General features: G+C 39.6%; 1 protein-coding gene and 1 pseudogene across 1 annotated transcript in view; one reads left to right on the plus strand and one right to left on the minus strand.

Annotated features, from left to right (window-relative positions):
• Positions 1–7,237: 7,237 nt before the first annotated feature.
• On the plus strand, positions 7,238–8,550 carry LOC129665185 (HMG domain-containing protein 4-like; annotated as a pseudogene).
• Positions 8,551–14,134: 5,584 nt separating this feature from the next.
• The window catches only part of LOC129665057 (cytochrome P450 2C70-like), a 38,071-nt gene continuing 35,017 nt past the window's right edge, over positions 14,135–17,188 (minus strand). Inside the window, 2 exon segments of the mRNA XM_055591534.1 lie at positions 14,135–14,312; positions 16,094–16,236. Coding sequence (XP_055447509.1) covers positions 14,135–14,312; positions 16,094–16,236 — 321 coding nt within the window.

Raw genomic sequence — 17,188 nt, forward strand, 5'->3', positions numbered from 1 at the left:
GTAACATCACATACAAACAACTTAATGGCCCAACTGAAAACCCTAGAAAAAAAAAAAAGCAGATACACCCAAGAGGAGCAGACGGCTGGAAATAATCAAACTAAGGGCTGAAATCAATCAATTAGAAACAAATAAAATTATCCAAAGAATCAATGAAACAAAAAGCTGGTTCTTTGAGAAAATCAACAAGATAGACAAACCCTTAGCCAAACTAACTAAAAAGCAGAGAGAAACCATACAAATCAGCAAAATCAGAAAGGAAAATGGGGACATAACTACAGACACTGAGGAAATCCAAACGATTATTAGGTCATACTACAAAAGCCTATATGCCACAAAATTTGAAAACCTAAATGAAATGGACAATTTTCTTGATAGATTCCATCTTCCAACATTAAGTCAAGATCAGGTAGAAAGACTGAACAGCCCTATATCCCCCAAGGAAATTGAAGCAGTCATTCACACTCTCCCTTCCAAAAAAAAGCCCTGGGCCAGATGGTTTCAGCGCAGAATTCTACCAGACCTTCAAAGAAGTACTAACACCAATTCTCCTCAAACTATTCCACAAAATAGAAACAGAAGGTACATTACCAAACTCATTCTATGAAGTGACAGTCACCCTGATACCTAAACCACACAAAGACCCAACAAAAAAAGAAAACTTCAGACCTATCTCTCTTATGAACATTGATGCAAAAATACTCAATAAAATACTTGCAAACCGAATCCAAGAACACATCAAAGATACCATCCACCATGACCAAGTAGGCTTCATCCCAGGCATGCAAGGGTGGTTCAACATACTGAAATCCATCAATGTAATCCACCACATAAACAAACTGAAGGAGAAAAACCACATGATCATCTCCTTAGATGCTGAAAAAGCATATGACAAAATCCAACACCCATTTATGTTTAAAGTCTTGGAGAGATCAGGGATACAAGGCACATACCTAAAGATAGTAAAGGCAATATACAGCAAGCCTATAGCCAACATCAAACTCAATGGAGAGAAACTTAAATCAATCCCACTGAAATCAGGGACAAGACAAGGCTGCCCACTCTCTCCATATCTCTTTAACATTGTACTTGAAGTCCTAGCCAGAGCAATAAGACAACTAAAGGAGATCAAGGGGATACAAATCGGAAAGGAAGAGGTCAAAGTGTCACTATTCGCAGATGATATGATAGTATACATGAGCGACCCCAAAGATTCAACCAGAGAACTTCTTCAGCTGATAAACACCTTCAGCAAAGTGGCAGGATACAAAATCAACTCAAAAAATCAGAAGCCCTCTTGTATACCAAAGACAAAAAGGCTGAGAAAGAAATTAGGGAAACAACACCCTTCACAATAGCCACTAATAACATAAAGTACCTTGGTGTGACTTTAACCAAGCAAGTGAAAGACCTGTTTGAGAAAAACTTCAAGTCTCTGAAGAAAGAAATTGAAGAAGATCTCAGAAGATGGAAAGATCTCCCGTGCTCATGGATTGGTAGGATTAACATTGTGAAAATGGCCATCCTGCCAAAAGCAATCTACAGATTCAATGCAATTTCCATCAAAACACCAACTCAATTCTTTACAGACCTTGAAAAAAAGATTCTCAGCTTCATATGGAGAAACAAAACACCCAGAATCTCCAAAACGATCCTGTACAACAACAGATCATCTGGAGGTATCTCCATCCCCGATCTCAAGCTGTACTACAGGGCAACAGTAATAAAAACTGCATGGTATTGGCATAGAAACAGAAAGGAGGATCAATGGAATCGCATAGAAGACCCAGAAATAAACCCACACACCTATGAATACTCAATATTTGACAAAGAAGCCAAATCCATTCAATGGAAAAAAGACAGCATCTTCAACAAATGGTGCTGGACCAACTGGATGTCTACATGCAGAAAAATGAAAATAGATCCATATTTATCACCCTGCACAAAACTAAAGTCCAAGTGGATCAAGGACCTCAACATAAAACCAGATACTCTAAATCAGTTGGAAAAAAAAAGTGGGAAACAGCCTAGAACTCATTGGCACAGGAGACAACTTCCTGAACAGAACACCAACAGCACAGGCTCTAAGAGCAACAATCAATAAATGAGACCTCATGAAACTGAAAAGCTTCTGTAAAGCAAAAGACACTGTCATCAAAACAAATAAACAGCCTACAGATTGGGAAAGAATCTTCACCAACCCTTTATCTGACAGAGGGCTAATATCCAGTATATATAAAGAACCAAAGAAGCAGAAAAGCAACAAACCAAGTAATCCACTTAAAAAATGGGGAACAGAGCTAAACAGAGAATTCTCGAAAGAGGAACATCGAATGGCAGAGAAACACTTAAAGAAATGCTCAACCTCATTAGCCATTAGGGAAATGCAAATCAAAACGACCCTGAGATTTCACCTCACACCCATCAGAATGGCCAAGATGAAAAACTCAAGTGACAGCACATGCTGGAGAGGTTGTGGAGAAAAGGGAACCCTCATCCATTGCTGGTGGGAATGTAAACTGGTTCAACCACTTTGGAAGTCAATCTGGCGCTTTCTCAGACAACTAGGAGTAGTGCTACCTCAAGACCCAGCTATACCACTGCTAGGTATATACCCAAAATTTGCTCAAGTACACAAGGACATTTATTCAACCATGTTCGTAGCAGCTTTATTTGTAATAGCCAGAAGTTGGAAACAAATCAACGGAGGAATGGATACAGAAATTGTGGTATTTTTACACAATGGAATACTACTCAGCAATCAAAAAGGAGGAAATCATGAAATTTGCAGGCAAGTGGTGGGATCTAGAAAAGATCATTCTGAGTGAAGTATCCCAGAAGGAGAAAGACAAACTTGGTATATACTCGCTTATATAGACCTATAAGATATGATAAACATAATGAAATCTACACACCTAAAGAAGATAATCAAGAAAGTGGACACAGGCGAAGGTGATTAATCCTCATTTGGAAAGACAAATGGGATGTGCATTGAACTTATGACAGGAGTCTACCACAAAAGGCATCTGAAAGACTCTACCTAGCAGTGTTTCAAAGCAGACACTAAGACTCATAACCAAACCCTCAGCAGAGTGCAGGGAATCATATGAAAGAAGGGAAGTTAGTATGATATGGAAAGGATAGGAGCTCTACAAGGACCAAATATATCTGGGCACAGGGTCTTTTCTGAGACTGACACTCAACCAAGGACCATCTATGGATATAACCTAGAACTTCTGCTCGGATGTGGCCCGTGGTAGCTCAGTAACCAAGTAGTTTTCCAAAGTAAGGGGAACACGGACTATTTCTAACAGGATCTCAAGTGCAGGCTGTTTGACACCCCCCCCCCAGGGGAGGAGCAGTCTGTTAGGCCACAGAGGAGGACTTTGCAGCCAGCCCTGAAGATACCTGATAAAACAGGGTCAGATGAAAGGGGAGGAGGTCCTCCCCTATCAGTGGACTTGGAAAGGGGCAGGGAGGAGACCAGGGAGGGAGTGTGGGGTTGGGGAGGGAATGAGGGAGCGGGATACAGCTGGGACACAGAGTTAACAAAATGTAACTAAAAAGAAAAATAAAATAAAAAATAAAAAAAAAAAGAAATACCAACCATTCTTTTTTACCAATGAAGACTCAGGAGCCAGATGCTGAGGTGAAAAACCTGCTAGCTTAGAGAGGGAGAGAAAACATCCAGCTCATCTTCCTACTGAGTGCAAGTTCCTATGTGGGGTGGGGGTGGGGGAAGCTGTTTTTACTCAGCTCCCATCCCAAATGAAAGGAAGTCCAAAACCTGCTAGTTCACCCAACAGCTCAGGAGGAAAGGGCCAAAAGCTAAAAGCCAAAGAGTCCAAAAGCTAAAGAGCCCAAAGCTGAAGGGCAGGGAGCAGAAAAGATCTCAAGTGTTAAAGAGCCAAAGAGCTAAAAGCCCTTTCTTCTCCACAATGTCTTAAATACTCTTCTCAAAGTCCCTTCTTTCTCTTAATCCCTGCCAGCTGGTTACTTGCTCCACTTCTTTACCTAGCATAAACTTTTTTTAAATTCTATGTACAAAAAGCTCTTGGATTAAGGTTTGTGCAAAGGCTGAGCCACACCATTATCTCCTGTTTAGAATAAACAGAAAGTTCTTGGATTAAAGGTGTGTGTTAGGTCCAGACCACAGCAAACAAGAAACAGATTTTTACAGTTCACAATCTCAGGGTTCACAATGGGCTCAAATATCCTGCAACTGTGAGCTTTCAAGTATAAGCTATCCTCTTCCCATAGCTCACTCAGTCAGCAGGAAAACTGCCATGAAATAAGAGAAAGTGGGGGATGGCAGAAGAGGGGAGACAGGAGAGCGGTGAAATTCCTGCTCAGTAGACAAGCCACATCCTTTTCTGGAACTAAGAGCTGGTTTTGGGAGCACTGGAGCACTGCTCTGAAGCAGCCCTCATTCTCAGGCCTACACTGCCCCCTGCTGCCTATAGGTTGCTTCCTCACACTTAAAAAGCCAACACTGGAAATTGGAATGCTGGGCTCCAAACAACTACAAATTTAGCCAAGTGTCTTTTCTTCCAGGAAACCCTTCATCCAAGTTTCTTTTGTCTATTTCTGAAGAGGAAAGGAAATCAACTAAGTAAAGTACAGATGTTTTTCTCTGCATCTCAATGCTCAATAATCTTCCATGTCTCCACCATGCCTACAGAATCAAAGCTCCTGGTCCCAACAATGGCAGTTTTCTATAATCTGACTTCAGGTCCCTAAGGGTCCTGGACAGAAGCCAGCATGAACCTAGTGGTTTCCTGACTACATCTCCAACTTCTTCAACTGAGAAAGCCTCCATCCACCACTGTTTGCTCTATGTACGATTTCTCCATCCATACCTTCACACCTTCAAGATATCCTTCTACTGACAGATGAATGGACAAACAAAACATGATATACAGAGACAATGGAATATGACTATAGTTTTAAAAGACAGGACGGGGCAAACATGATGATTCAGAGGGTAAGGCTAAGACCAATTCTCAGAACCCACGTGGTGGAAGAAGATAACCAACTTGCAAAAGTTGTCCTCTAACTTCCATATGCCAAATGTGAGATGTGGGCACGACAAACATACACACACACTAAATAACTATGTGAATGAACAAATAAGTACATGTGATTTAAAATTTTTAATAAAGGATTTTTGACACATGCTACAATATAGATAGATGTTGTACTGAACAAACAATTCATCATCAAAATGAAAAACTTTTTTATTTGCGCTATATGTTTGGTTTTTTTATTAGTATATATCTGGGCACAGTATATAAGCAAGTTTCAACCGATAGAGAAAAACTGAAAGAAGCCACTGTATCTTATCAGACCACACAGGATTAAAAATGGACTTCGACAACAGAAACAACAGAAAGCCTACAATATCATAGAAACTGAACAACTCTCTGCTCAATGACCATTGGGTCAAGGAAGAAATAAAGAAATTAAATACTTTTGAGAATTCAATGAAAATGAATGTACAACATACACAAACTAATGGGATACAATCAAAGCAATGTGAAAAGAAAAGTTTATAGCACTGAGAGCCTTCATATAGAAATTAGTGAGATCTCATACTTATGACATATAGAAAGCTCTAAAACAAAAAGAAGCAACCATACCAAGAAGAGTAGACTTCAGGAAATAATAAACTTGAAGGATAAAATCAATAAATAAAAACAAAGAGTACATTACACTACAAAGAGTCAATTAAACAAACATTTGGTTCTCTGAGAAAATCAACAAAATAGACATACAACTATCCCAACTAACTACAAGGCAGAAAAATAATATCCAAATTAACAAAATTAGAAAGGAAAGAGGGCATAACAACAGACACCTAAAAAATCCAAAGAATCATTAGGTCTTACTTCAAAAGCCTGTACTATACAAAATTGAAAATCTTTTTTTAAAAATGGATAGTTTTCTCAATTGATTCCAAAGTTAAATCAAGATCAGAAAAAACTACATAGACCTATAACCCCACAGTAAATAGAAGCCGTTATTAAATTTCTCCCAAAAAAAGAAAAAAAAAAGAAAACAGGGACAGATAGTTTTAGCACAGAATTCTACCAGACTTTCAAAGAAGAGCTAATACCAATAGTCCTCAAACTGCTCCACAAAATAGAAAGAGCAGAAACATAACCAAACTTATTTTATGAGGCTATAGTTAAACCCTGATACCTTAACCATACAAAGACTCAACAAAGAAAGAGACCAATTCCCTCATGAACATTGATACAAAAATACTCAATAAAATATAGTAGCAAACCAAAACTAAGAACAAATAAAAAATTCATCCATCATGATCAAGTAGGATTTATCCCAGAAATGCAGGGATGGTTCCACATATGGAATTCTATCAATGTAACCCACCATATAAACAAACTGAAAGAAAAAAGCTACATGATCTTCTCATTAGATCCTGAAAACACCTTTGACAAAATCCAACAACCCTTCTTGACAAAAGTCTTAGAGAGATCCTGGATACAAGGCACATGCCTAAAATAATAAAGGCAGTAGACAGCAAACTGATATCCTACATGAAATTACAAGGAGAGAAAGTGAAAGCAATCCCACTAAAATCAGGGAAAAGACAAAACTGTCCACTCTCCATACCTATTCAATATGGTACTTGTCGTTTTAGGTAGAGCAATAAGACAACTAAAGGATATCAAGAGGACAAAAATTGGAAAGGAAGAAATCCAAGTATCACTATTCACAGATGATATGATAGTATACATAAGCAACCCCAAAAATTCTACCAGGGAACTCCTACAGCTAAAAAGCAACTTCAGCAAAGTGGTTGGATACAAAATTAACTCAAAAAAAATCAGTAGCATTCTAATATACAAAAGACAAAAGGGCTGAGGAAAAAATCAGGGAAACAACACCCTTAACAATAGCCACTAATAATATAAAATATCTTGGTATGACTCTAACCAAGCAAGTGAAAGAACTGAACAACAAGAACTTCAAGTCTCTGGAGAAAGGAATTAAAGAAGATATCAGAAGCTGAAAAGACCTCACATGTTCATAGATCATGTGATTAACATAGTAAAACTGGCCATTTTACCAAAACCAATCCACAGATTCAATGCAACTCTCATCAAAAATCCAACGCAAGCAGTGTTACTAAAGGACTGCTTACCAGAAAGTGTCTCAGCACATCTACTGAACCTGAAAAGAGCTAGTGTCGTTCCATATCAGAGCTGCATATATGCCAAGAAAGAATAACATGTCTGCCTACCAGGTGTTTTGTAAAGAGTATCAGGTAACCATGGTGGCTGACCATCCAGGTTTGGGAGAACTTAGTAAAAAAAACAAAAAAAAAATGGCAGAAGTATAGAAGTAGTTGCCAGAAATAGACAAAACTGATCTGGAAGCCAAAGGCTCAGTATCTGCAGCACAAAGAGAACAAAGCTGAAGCAACAACAGTGAAAAGAAAATCACCCAGTGCAGAAGGTTCCATGGAAGTCAGAGCTCCTTCTGTGAGAATACTGTCACCACAAATGAAGCCTCCACACACCACAATACTCTTGCCAGCCTCAATGGCCAAAGCCCCTGAAACAGAGACCATTGAAGTCGCTGTTCATCTACAGTTGCTGGGGAAGTCCCTTAGTCTCACTGGACACCACCTACAGGAGACTTAGGGCATGGTAGCAGTGTCTGGCAGCTTATTGGTATCCTGGATTCCATTATCTGTGCTCTTGGCCCGTTGTCATACCTGACCACGGACCTACCTGAAATGTATGGCAGTCCCAAACAGGTCTTGTCACAGGCTGGACAACACTGTCTACATCATGCCAAGAAGCCTGTCTACCCCTTCACTAGTTTGTGTATATATGACTGTTCCAGATCTTCCACTGACCTCTGGGTGTAGGCTTTAAATTTTTATATCTATATACACATATGTAATTATAGTATATACAGAGGATAACTACTTTGCTTTTAATATTTTTTGAAATGGCAAAGGTTTAGCTAAAAAGAAATTTTGGCATGAAAGTGGGCTTAGGATTTTGTTTTTGTGTGTGAGAAAAAAAAAAATCTGCCTTAAAAATCAGTGTAATTTAGAGAGTAGGGTTTATTCTGGGTGCCGTGTTTATCTCCTGACAGACAGCAAAAAAAAATTGATACCCTCCCCAAGTCTGGTCGTACCTCTGTTTGTTTTACCTGCTTTATAATCAGAGATATAATCAAGATCATGGGAGGAGGCCATGTGACTACAAACTTTTCAACTTGAATGACCTGGGGAAGGGAGGAGGCGGCTCAGGTGAGCTGAATAAGGGACTCCTTCCAATTCCAACTAAGCGGGTCTCCAATTTTACTGTAACCATTGGTACCATAGAGTCACTGGCACTGCCGCCTCAGTTACATGATTCTTGGCAGCAGAAAGATACTTTGGAGAGATCAAACCTGTTGGTGCCACCTCTGTTAGCTGGCCAAGAAGGCTTGGCCTGCAGAAACCGAAGTTGGTATCTTTCTTTGGCAGCATTGGCGGGACCCGAGATCCTGAGAGATTCTCCTGCCTAACTGCTGGGTGGTTTTTGATTCGGCTCTGGTTGGCCTGGTGGACAGATTGTGCTCTGCAGCTCACAACCAAGTCCCTCATTCTCGGTAGGGTTATCAATATGTGCATCGGAGAGTACATTCTAATTACGTGTATTTAACTCTTTAGAAAGCCTTGGATTTTAATTTATCCTGTAAATTTCTGTATATATAATTTAACAACAAGCCTCCACCAGCATTAGCACATGGAGCATACGGATCTGTCATTTCTTCACGTCTGTCTAAAAGCTAAGGTGCTATGACTCAGAAAGGTGCTTCATGGCCCTCAAAAGTGTTACAAAAGTGAAATACAAAGAAACGTCACCATTCCCAGCTGCCCTTATTTCCAAAGAACCAGACCTGATTTCCCATTAGAAAGAAGATAGTTGAGCACTCCAGGGTTGTTTGGAAACTTGGTGTAAGATTCCTTCCTGCCAAAACCAAGCTGAGGTGACTATGCTTTCTTCCTCTGGCCTAGAGGAAACAGGGCAGCATCACAGTAAACCTTTGGGGACCATGTACCTCATTGGCATCCTATTTAATTCCCTCCCATAGCTTCACAATGCTGTCACGGCTGAGCTTCTCATGGGTGTTCTGGAAGCAAAATCCCTTTCTCAGCTCAGAGTAGCTTTGAGATGTCATCTGGAAAATGAAGAAAGAAACAGGAATATGTGAGAACTTGACTCAAGAAGAGTAGAAATTTACATTTGAGCTAACATGTCAGAACCTCGTTTGAATCTGTGGAAGTTCCCTGTTTGAAACAGGTATCGGGGAGAGACCAGGAAAACATGTACTGTGCAGGAAGCAGCCAATCCTCCATTGTCATTTCTACAGACAGTTGTAAACTCCTGATGAGAACCAACTTTTTCATATCTGTTCTCCTCTAAAGCCTAGCCCTTTTGTATCGGTACTAAATATTTGTACACATTTGTATAATAATCTGTACCTTGTGGTATTTGGTACTCTTAGAACAAAAACTTTAGATTCTTCCTGTTTTATATAATTGTTTTATTTTGTTTTTTTTTTCTAATTCCTAGTGGTTTGGTTCAAATCCTATTACAGTTGTATAAAGAAACAAAATTTTGTACTTATATTAAAGATCTCCTTTTTACTATTTGTAAAAAAAAAATTCAACAGAATATTTTTTAAGTTGTAGTTATGTTTGTGCAGTTTTCCATTTTATTTATTTTTTTATTTTATTTTTTCTTATCAGTTACATTTTATTAACTCTGTATCCCAGCCGTGTCCCGATCCTTCATTCCCTCCTAGACCCTCCCTCCCTCCCTCATCTCCACCGTGCCCCTTGCCAAGTCCACTGATAGGGGGGACCTCCTCCCCATTCATCTGATCCTGTTTTATCAGGTATCCTTGAAAAAACAATCCTCACCTTCATATGGGAAAAGAAAAGCCCAGGATAGCTAAAACAATTGTGTATAATAAAAGAATTTCTGGAGATATACCTAATTTCAAACTGAGTAGCAGGAAGTTTTTTAAAAACTGCATGGTATTTGCAGGAAAAACAACATCAACAACAGATCGATCAATTTAATCTAATTGAAAATCCAGGTATCCTGTGGACACCTGTTTTATTTATTGGTATTTGTTTTATTTTCATTTCATGTGTGTTGGTGTTTGCCTGTGTGTATGTCTGTGTGAGTGTCAGATCTTCTAGAATTGGAGTTACAGACATTTGTGAGCTGCTGTGTGAGTGCTGGAAATTGAACCTGGGTCCTCTGGAAGAGCAGCCAGTGCTCATAAACACTAAGCCATCTCCCCGCCCAGAACACCTGATTTTTTATAAAGAAGACAGACATACACAACGGAAAAAGAAAGCATCTTCAACAAATAGTGCTGGTCTAACTGGATGATAGCATGTAGAAAAATGCAAATAGATTATGACCTTCCACAAAACTCAACTCCAAGTAGATCAAATACCTCAACATAAAACCAGATACAGTAAATCTGACAGAAGAGAAAGTGGGGAATAAACATGAACGCATTGACAACAACTTCCTGAACAGAACACAAGTAGTGCAGGCACTAAGATCAACAGTTAACAAATGGGGACTCATGAAACTAGAAAGATTCTACAAGGCAAAGGATACTGTCAAAAAAAAAAGAAAGAAAGAAAGAAAGAAAGAAAGAAAGAAAGAAAGAAAGAAAGAAAGAAAGAAAGAAAGAAAGAAAAAAAGAAAGAAAGAAAGAAAGAAAGAAGAAAGGGAGGAAAGAAAAGAAAAAAGAAACAGCAGCCTACAGAATGGGAAAAGATCTTCACCAACCCACATCTGACATAGGGCTGATATCCAGAATATATAAAGAACTCAAGATTTGATGGGAATTGCATTGAATCTGCTTATGAAAGAAGTGGGAAATAGTAAGATCTGGAGAGGACAGGAGCTCCATAAAGAGAGCAACAGAACCAAAAAGTCTGAGCACAGGAGTCCTTCCTGAGAATCATACTCCAACAAGTACCAGGCATGGAGATAACCTAGAACAACTGCACAGATGTAGCCCACGGTAGTTCAGTGTCCAAGTGAGTTCCATAGTAATGGGAAGAGGGACTGCCTCTGACATGAACTGATGGGCCTGCTCTTTGGTCACCTCACCCTGATGGGGGAGCAGCCTTACCAGGCCACAGAGGAAGACAATGCAGCCACTCCTGATGAGATCTGACAGACTAGGATCAGAAGGAAGGAGAGGAAGACCTTCCCTATCAGTGGACTTTGGAAGGGGCATGCGTGGAGAAGGGGAAGGAAGGTGGGATTGGGAGGGGAGAAGAGAGAGGTTTATGGGGAGATACAAAGTGAATAAAGTGTAATTAATAAAAATTAAAATAAAAAATATTTAAAAAAAAGAACTCAGGAAACAAGACATTAACAAACCAAATAATTTGAAAATGAGGTACAGACCTAAACAAAGAACTGAGAAATCTCTAATGGCTGAGAAGCACTTAAAGTAATTTTCAATATCCTTAGCCATCAGGCAAATGCAAATCAAAATGACTCTGGGATCCTATATAACACTGTCAGAATAGTTAAAGTCAAAGACACAAGCTCATGCTGACAAGTATTTAAAGCAAGAGAAACACCCCTCCATTGCTGATGGGAGCACAAACTTATAATAGGCACTTTGGAATCCAATATAATAATTTCTCAGAATATTGGAAATCGCTCTACCTTAAGACCCAGCTACACCACTCCTTGGCCATATACCCAAAGAACATTTCATGATGCCACAAGGAAACTTCCTCAACTATATTCATAACAGTTTTATTCATAGTAGGCAGAAACTAGAACCACCTGAGATGTCCCTCAACTGAAAAAATAGATGAAGAACATCATGAAATTTGTTGACTTCCATGGATGGAAGTTGAAAAGATCATCCTGAGTGAGGTAGCCCAAACCCAGTAAGACAAGCATGGTGTGTACTTACTTATAAGTGGACATTAACCGTAAAGTAAAGAATAAACATGTTACAGTCCACAGATCCAACAAAGCTGAATAACAAGGAGGGTTCAGTGTGGAAACACATGTATCTCACTGAAAAAGGGAAACAGAGTATACATTGTGGGTGAATGGGGAGGGGAGACTGGACTGGGGTGGGAGAGAGGGGATGGGAACAGGAGAGATCTGGAGTTGGAAGGATGGAGGGAGAGAGAATTGGGAGAGACAACTGGAATTGGGCACCCTCTCTGGGACAAGCTATAAAGCTAGCTAGGGCAGCAATAAGGGTGACACTACTTAAAACTCCTAAAAATGGAGACTATGGAGCCTGAACCAGCCATCTCCTCTCACCAGGCAGGTGGAGGGATCGGCACACCAACCCGGCCAAAACGCCCTTGACCTACAATTTGTCCTAACTACAATATATGCTGGGGTAAAGGTGGCACTGAAATTGTGGGAGCAGCCAATCAATTTCTGGTCCAGCTTGAGACCCATGCCACAAGAGGGAGCAAATCCCTGACATTGCCCAGAGACCCAAGATAAAAACAAACAGAAATGGCAATTGTTAAAAAAGGAGAAAAAAGAAAAAGAATAAAAGAAATGAACAGATTCCTGATGATATTCTGTTAATGAGTATCATAGGCTGGCATCTAGCCCAATTGTCATCAGAGATGCTTCACCCAACAATTGATGGAAACATACAGAGACCCGCAGCTAAACATTAGGCTTGGAGAATCCCACTGAAGAGGAGGTGGAAGGACTGCATGAGGCAGAAAGGTCAAGGACACAAGAAAACCCACAGAGACAACCAGTCAGGCTCATAAGCACTCACAGAGACTGAAACACCAACCTGGGAGCCTGCATGGGGCTGACCTAGCTCCTCTACACATACGTTACAGTTCTGCAGCTTGATCTTTCTATGGGATTCCTCATAGTGGGAGCAGGAGATAGCTCTGACTCTGTTGCTTGCCTTTGGGACCTTTTCTCCCTACTGGGTTATCTTGTCTAGACTTAATACAAGGGGAAATGCCAAGTCTTACTAAAATTTGATATGCCATGGGTGGGTGATATCTACAGAGGCTGGCCCTTCTTTGAAGAGAAACAGAGAAGTGGATGGAGAGGGAGGTGAGAAGAGAAACTGAGAGGAGAGCAGGCAGGGGAATTTGTGGGCACAACCTACAATAAATGAATTTTTTTTAAAAAAAAGAAATGGTATAAAGCCATTAAATATTTGTAGATATAATAACATATGAAGGTAATATCTCAAAAGTAATCTAAATATCATTAAAGAGTAATATTTATGCTAGAATAAAAAATAAGTCTGGAAGTTATGAAATAGCCAGCCAGTAAAATACTGTGAATTGTTTAGGTGTTTACAAAAATATCTATTATATGCTTTATATAATTAGCACTTCCAAATCATAGTTAACTTTAAACCAACATAAGCACATATTTCTGTTTATGTAAATGAGGTTACATGAAATCATATGTGGAGTGTGGTGAGGTAGCTCTGGGGGAAGATAAGGGAAGAATATCCTTGAAAACTGGGATTCAAGTTTTATCTGATGTTACTCTCCTTGGCAGGCATGGTTTTTTCCCTTGTTTTCTCCCTGTGTGTACCATCTGCCTGTATGTTTATATGTATAATCCTACATATCGCCTATGAAGAGATGTGCATGTAATCACACTTTAACATGTTATGGAGATAAAGGAAAATGTATACATGCCACACAGTCAAGACATTACTCTCCTACAGAGTGACACGGGAAGGAGTTATGGCTCAGTACCATGGTTAATTCATTTTCTTGAAACTCACAGAATAAGCTCTGATTGATAACTCTTATTGAAACAAGATTGATGATGCACTTTCCATTTGGAATGCACTCGGTTAAAAGGTGACTAATTATCTGATGCACACACTACAGTCGTCAGTGCCGAAACTGAGGTTTTTCATATCTGGAAAGTGGGGCTGGTGCATAAAGGACTGAGAACAGTTAAGCACAGTTCAGAGGTAGCATGCCTACCACCAGAACTAGTGCAGGATGCAGGTGCGTAGGACAGGAAAGACCTGTTTGCTCCCATGTAAATACAGAGACTCTGTCTTCCAGGTGAAAGACTACCCAGTTTCAGACTGGAATGAAACAGAGCTCATAGGACGGAGGCAGAAACAAGAGACCAGTTTGAATTGGGGTGGTGTCAATGTCCTCTGGATTGACCAGAGGTTTTGGAGAAAAATTTTGTAAGATGCTGGTCAGGATTAAAAACATCTCCATGCGGGCCAGGCCTTCTCCGATACAAGCTCTTCTTCCTGAAAAGACATGGTGACTGATAAGTCATTTAATTCTGATTCTGAGTTAACACACTTTGGATATATGTTAACCAATGACTCATTAACCTAGACTAATTTCCTGACAACTGACTGCATTTTTGCACTATCCCAACTTTCTACTTTCCTTCCTTTCCTCAGGAAAATTTTCTTTTCTTTTTGAACCACTTTTTTTTTATTATTTTACCATTTTTAATTTCATAAATTAGTAATATATTTTTACCATTTTAACCCTTCCTCTTCTCACTCTAAGTTTTTCTGTGCCCAACCACACACACTCTCAAATTTATAGCTATTTTAATTTGTCCTTTTTTTTTTTTCTGAGACAAAGTTTCTTTACATTAAAACCCTCGCAGTCCTGGAACTCTCTTTGGATACCAGGGTGGCCTTGAACTCACAGAGGTACACCTGTCTCTGCAACTCAAACATGTTGTAAATCTGCTAAAAGAAAAAAAATCTAACATTGGAAATTGGTGGGTATAAAAACAAGTGCTACAATATGCCTACAAGTAATTATTAGAATGTAACATTTTCTTGTTCTTTCTGCTTTTCCATACTAGAGGCATCAGTGTTTTTCCATCCCAAAAGCAGAGTGGCAACGTCAAGATTTAAGTCACATTACAGTCACTTCCCTGAGTAGAATGGCCTGCCACTGCTTTCTGCCTCCTGTCTATACACATTCCTTGAGATTCAGCTCAAATATCATGTTCACTGTGCCAATTTCTTCAACATGCTCAGATACAAAATTAACACAGTTTCTGCTTGCCACAATGATGATTGATTATTGCTTCTTATGCCAAACAGTGTCCGTGTGTTTGTTTGTTTTAGTTTAACACTGCCAGGCCCTGGTAACGACTGGTGGCTTTGATCCTCCACAGTACATGACTTTCTAGTGGAGAAAACGCTGCCTCAGCAAGAGAGGTTCCAGTCTCTGTTCTTGGCCCATTACAACCCTTTTGCTTGTGTCAGTCTCAAGGACCTTTGCATACTCTGTCATGTTTTCCTGTTCCTTCCGGAACAGCCTCTTCCTTAAACTTTTAATCATCCTTTAGAGTTGAATAATTTTTCTTTTCTGAGACCCTTTCAAGACATAATTGATGCTTCCTCCAAGCAATTGATCTTACAGTCTGACTACTCAGCCCACTGTCTTCCAAAATCACTAGAATACAGTGAAGAAAACAAAAGTCATGGATTTGCAAGCAAGCAAAGAGATGTATATAGGAGGGTATATAAGGTAAAAGGGGAGAGAAAAATATTGCAATTATCCTATAACCTCAAAAGCTAAAAATGTGAAGTAAAATAAAGGCAAAAGATTCTCAAAAAAAAACATAAAAACAAACAAACAAAAAAAAAAAAGACCAGAGTTGCAAGCTATTCTCTTTTTGGCTCCCCCAGAGAAAATGAGCATAGCACATTTTCACAGACTACCACCTCTTCCTATTCACTTATCCTGTTTGTTTCTTTCATACACTGTACCCTTGGATCTGGGGACAGAGGTACTACATATAAGGTGTTCCTTGGGTTTACAACGAACTGGTTCCTCTGTGTGGAAAGAAAAACCTCAGTAGAATAGTATGTGGTTCAGAGGTAGGTCTTGAGAAGTTCAGCCCTAGGTCAGAAAGCAGAATTAGTGGGTGCAACCTCTGACCGAATGAGAAGCAGCCCTCACCTTAGGAGTGCTGCCTCTGGCCCCCGGGACCTTCATGCACTGCTCTTCTTGACTCACAGGGTCCCTAACACACTTGAAAGCAAAGCTTACTTGCCTACTGAAGCCATGAAGTAGTCACTCTTCTTGAAGTTGCCTCTCTCATCCAGAAAGTGGCCAGGATCAAACTTCTCTGGGTGGGGAAACTCTTTGTCATCATGCAGGACAGAAGTCAGACATGTCATTACACCTGTGCCCTGAAAGAAAGAAAACAAAAGCCATTTATGAAGGTCATGGAACCTGAAAATGTTTTAGACATCTTTCATTTAAGCTCTTTGATCTGTGGATGATGAGATTGAGGTACAAAAATGAAGTATTTTCTTTCACGTCAAAGAAACCATCAATACCAGGCCTATCAGGTCTTAAATCCTAAAATGCTCATTCCAGGTCTCTGTACATTAATGTCATAGCCACCTGCACTAGTTTGGTCTGATGCCAGCAGCTTGTCGAATTAAAGTGCTCCCTGGAGTGCATCAGTCTCGATACACATTTAACAGTGTTATCTCACAGGACTCTGCAATTGAAAATTCATCTCCGTTTGATAGACGTGGATGGGGGAAGACTGCAAGAGCCAGTGGAGATGGAGGACACCAAGGAAACAAAGCCTTCTAAACACAAGAGGACTGACATCCATATGAACTCTCAGAGACCTTCATGGCTTGCACAAGGTCTAAGCCAGATAGAGTTATCAGTACTGAGAGGAAAAGTTGACACAAGCCCCAACCCTAACCCTGAAGCTAATTAAAATTAAAACCATTCACATGATAAAAATTAGTGCTTTCCTACAGGATCTCACTTAGGAAAAAAGACACTTATGGAAGGCCCAGCACCTAGCAATGATGGTCAACACACACGCAAACACACAAACAAACACACACACAAACTCAATGCTATTTTTAAAGGATTTTTTTGTGGGGGGGAGGTGTCTCACAATGCGTTCTCTGGGCATTTGGTTTTGTTTTTTTTTTTATACCATCAAGTCTTTGGTTTACATATTACAGTTTCTCATTTTGTGTTTTCATTGGGTTTTTGTATGTAAACATTTGTGTACCTCTTCATTTGTAAAACTTTCATGTGCTTTTTGGAATTTTTTTCTATTTATTTTGTTCTATTCTGGTTTGTTTTTGTTCTTACTGGTTTCTTCTTATT

This window comes from Psammomys obesus, unplaced genomic scaffold (assembly GCF_907164565.1).
Source record: "Psammomys obesus unplaced genomic scaffold, mPsaObe1.curated_primary_1811, whole genome shotgun sequence".
Taxonomy (NCBI): Eukaryota; Metazoa; Chordata; class Mammalia; order Rodentia; family Muridae; genus Psammomys; species Psammomys obesus.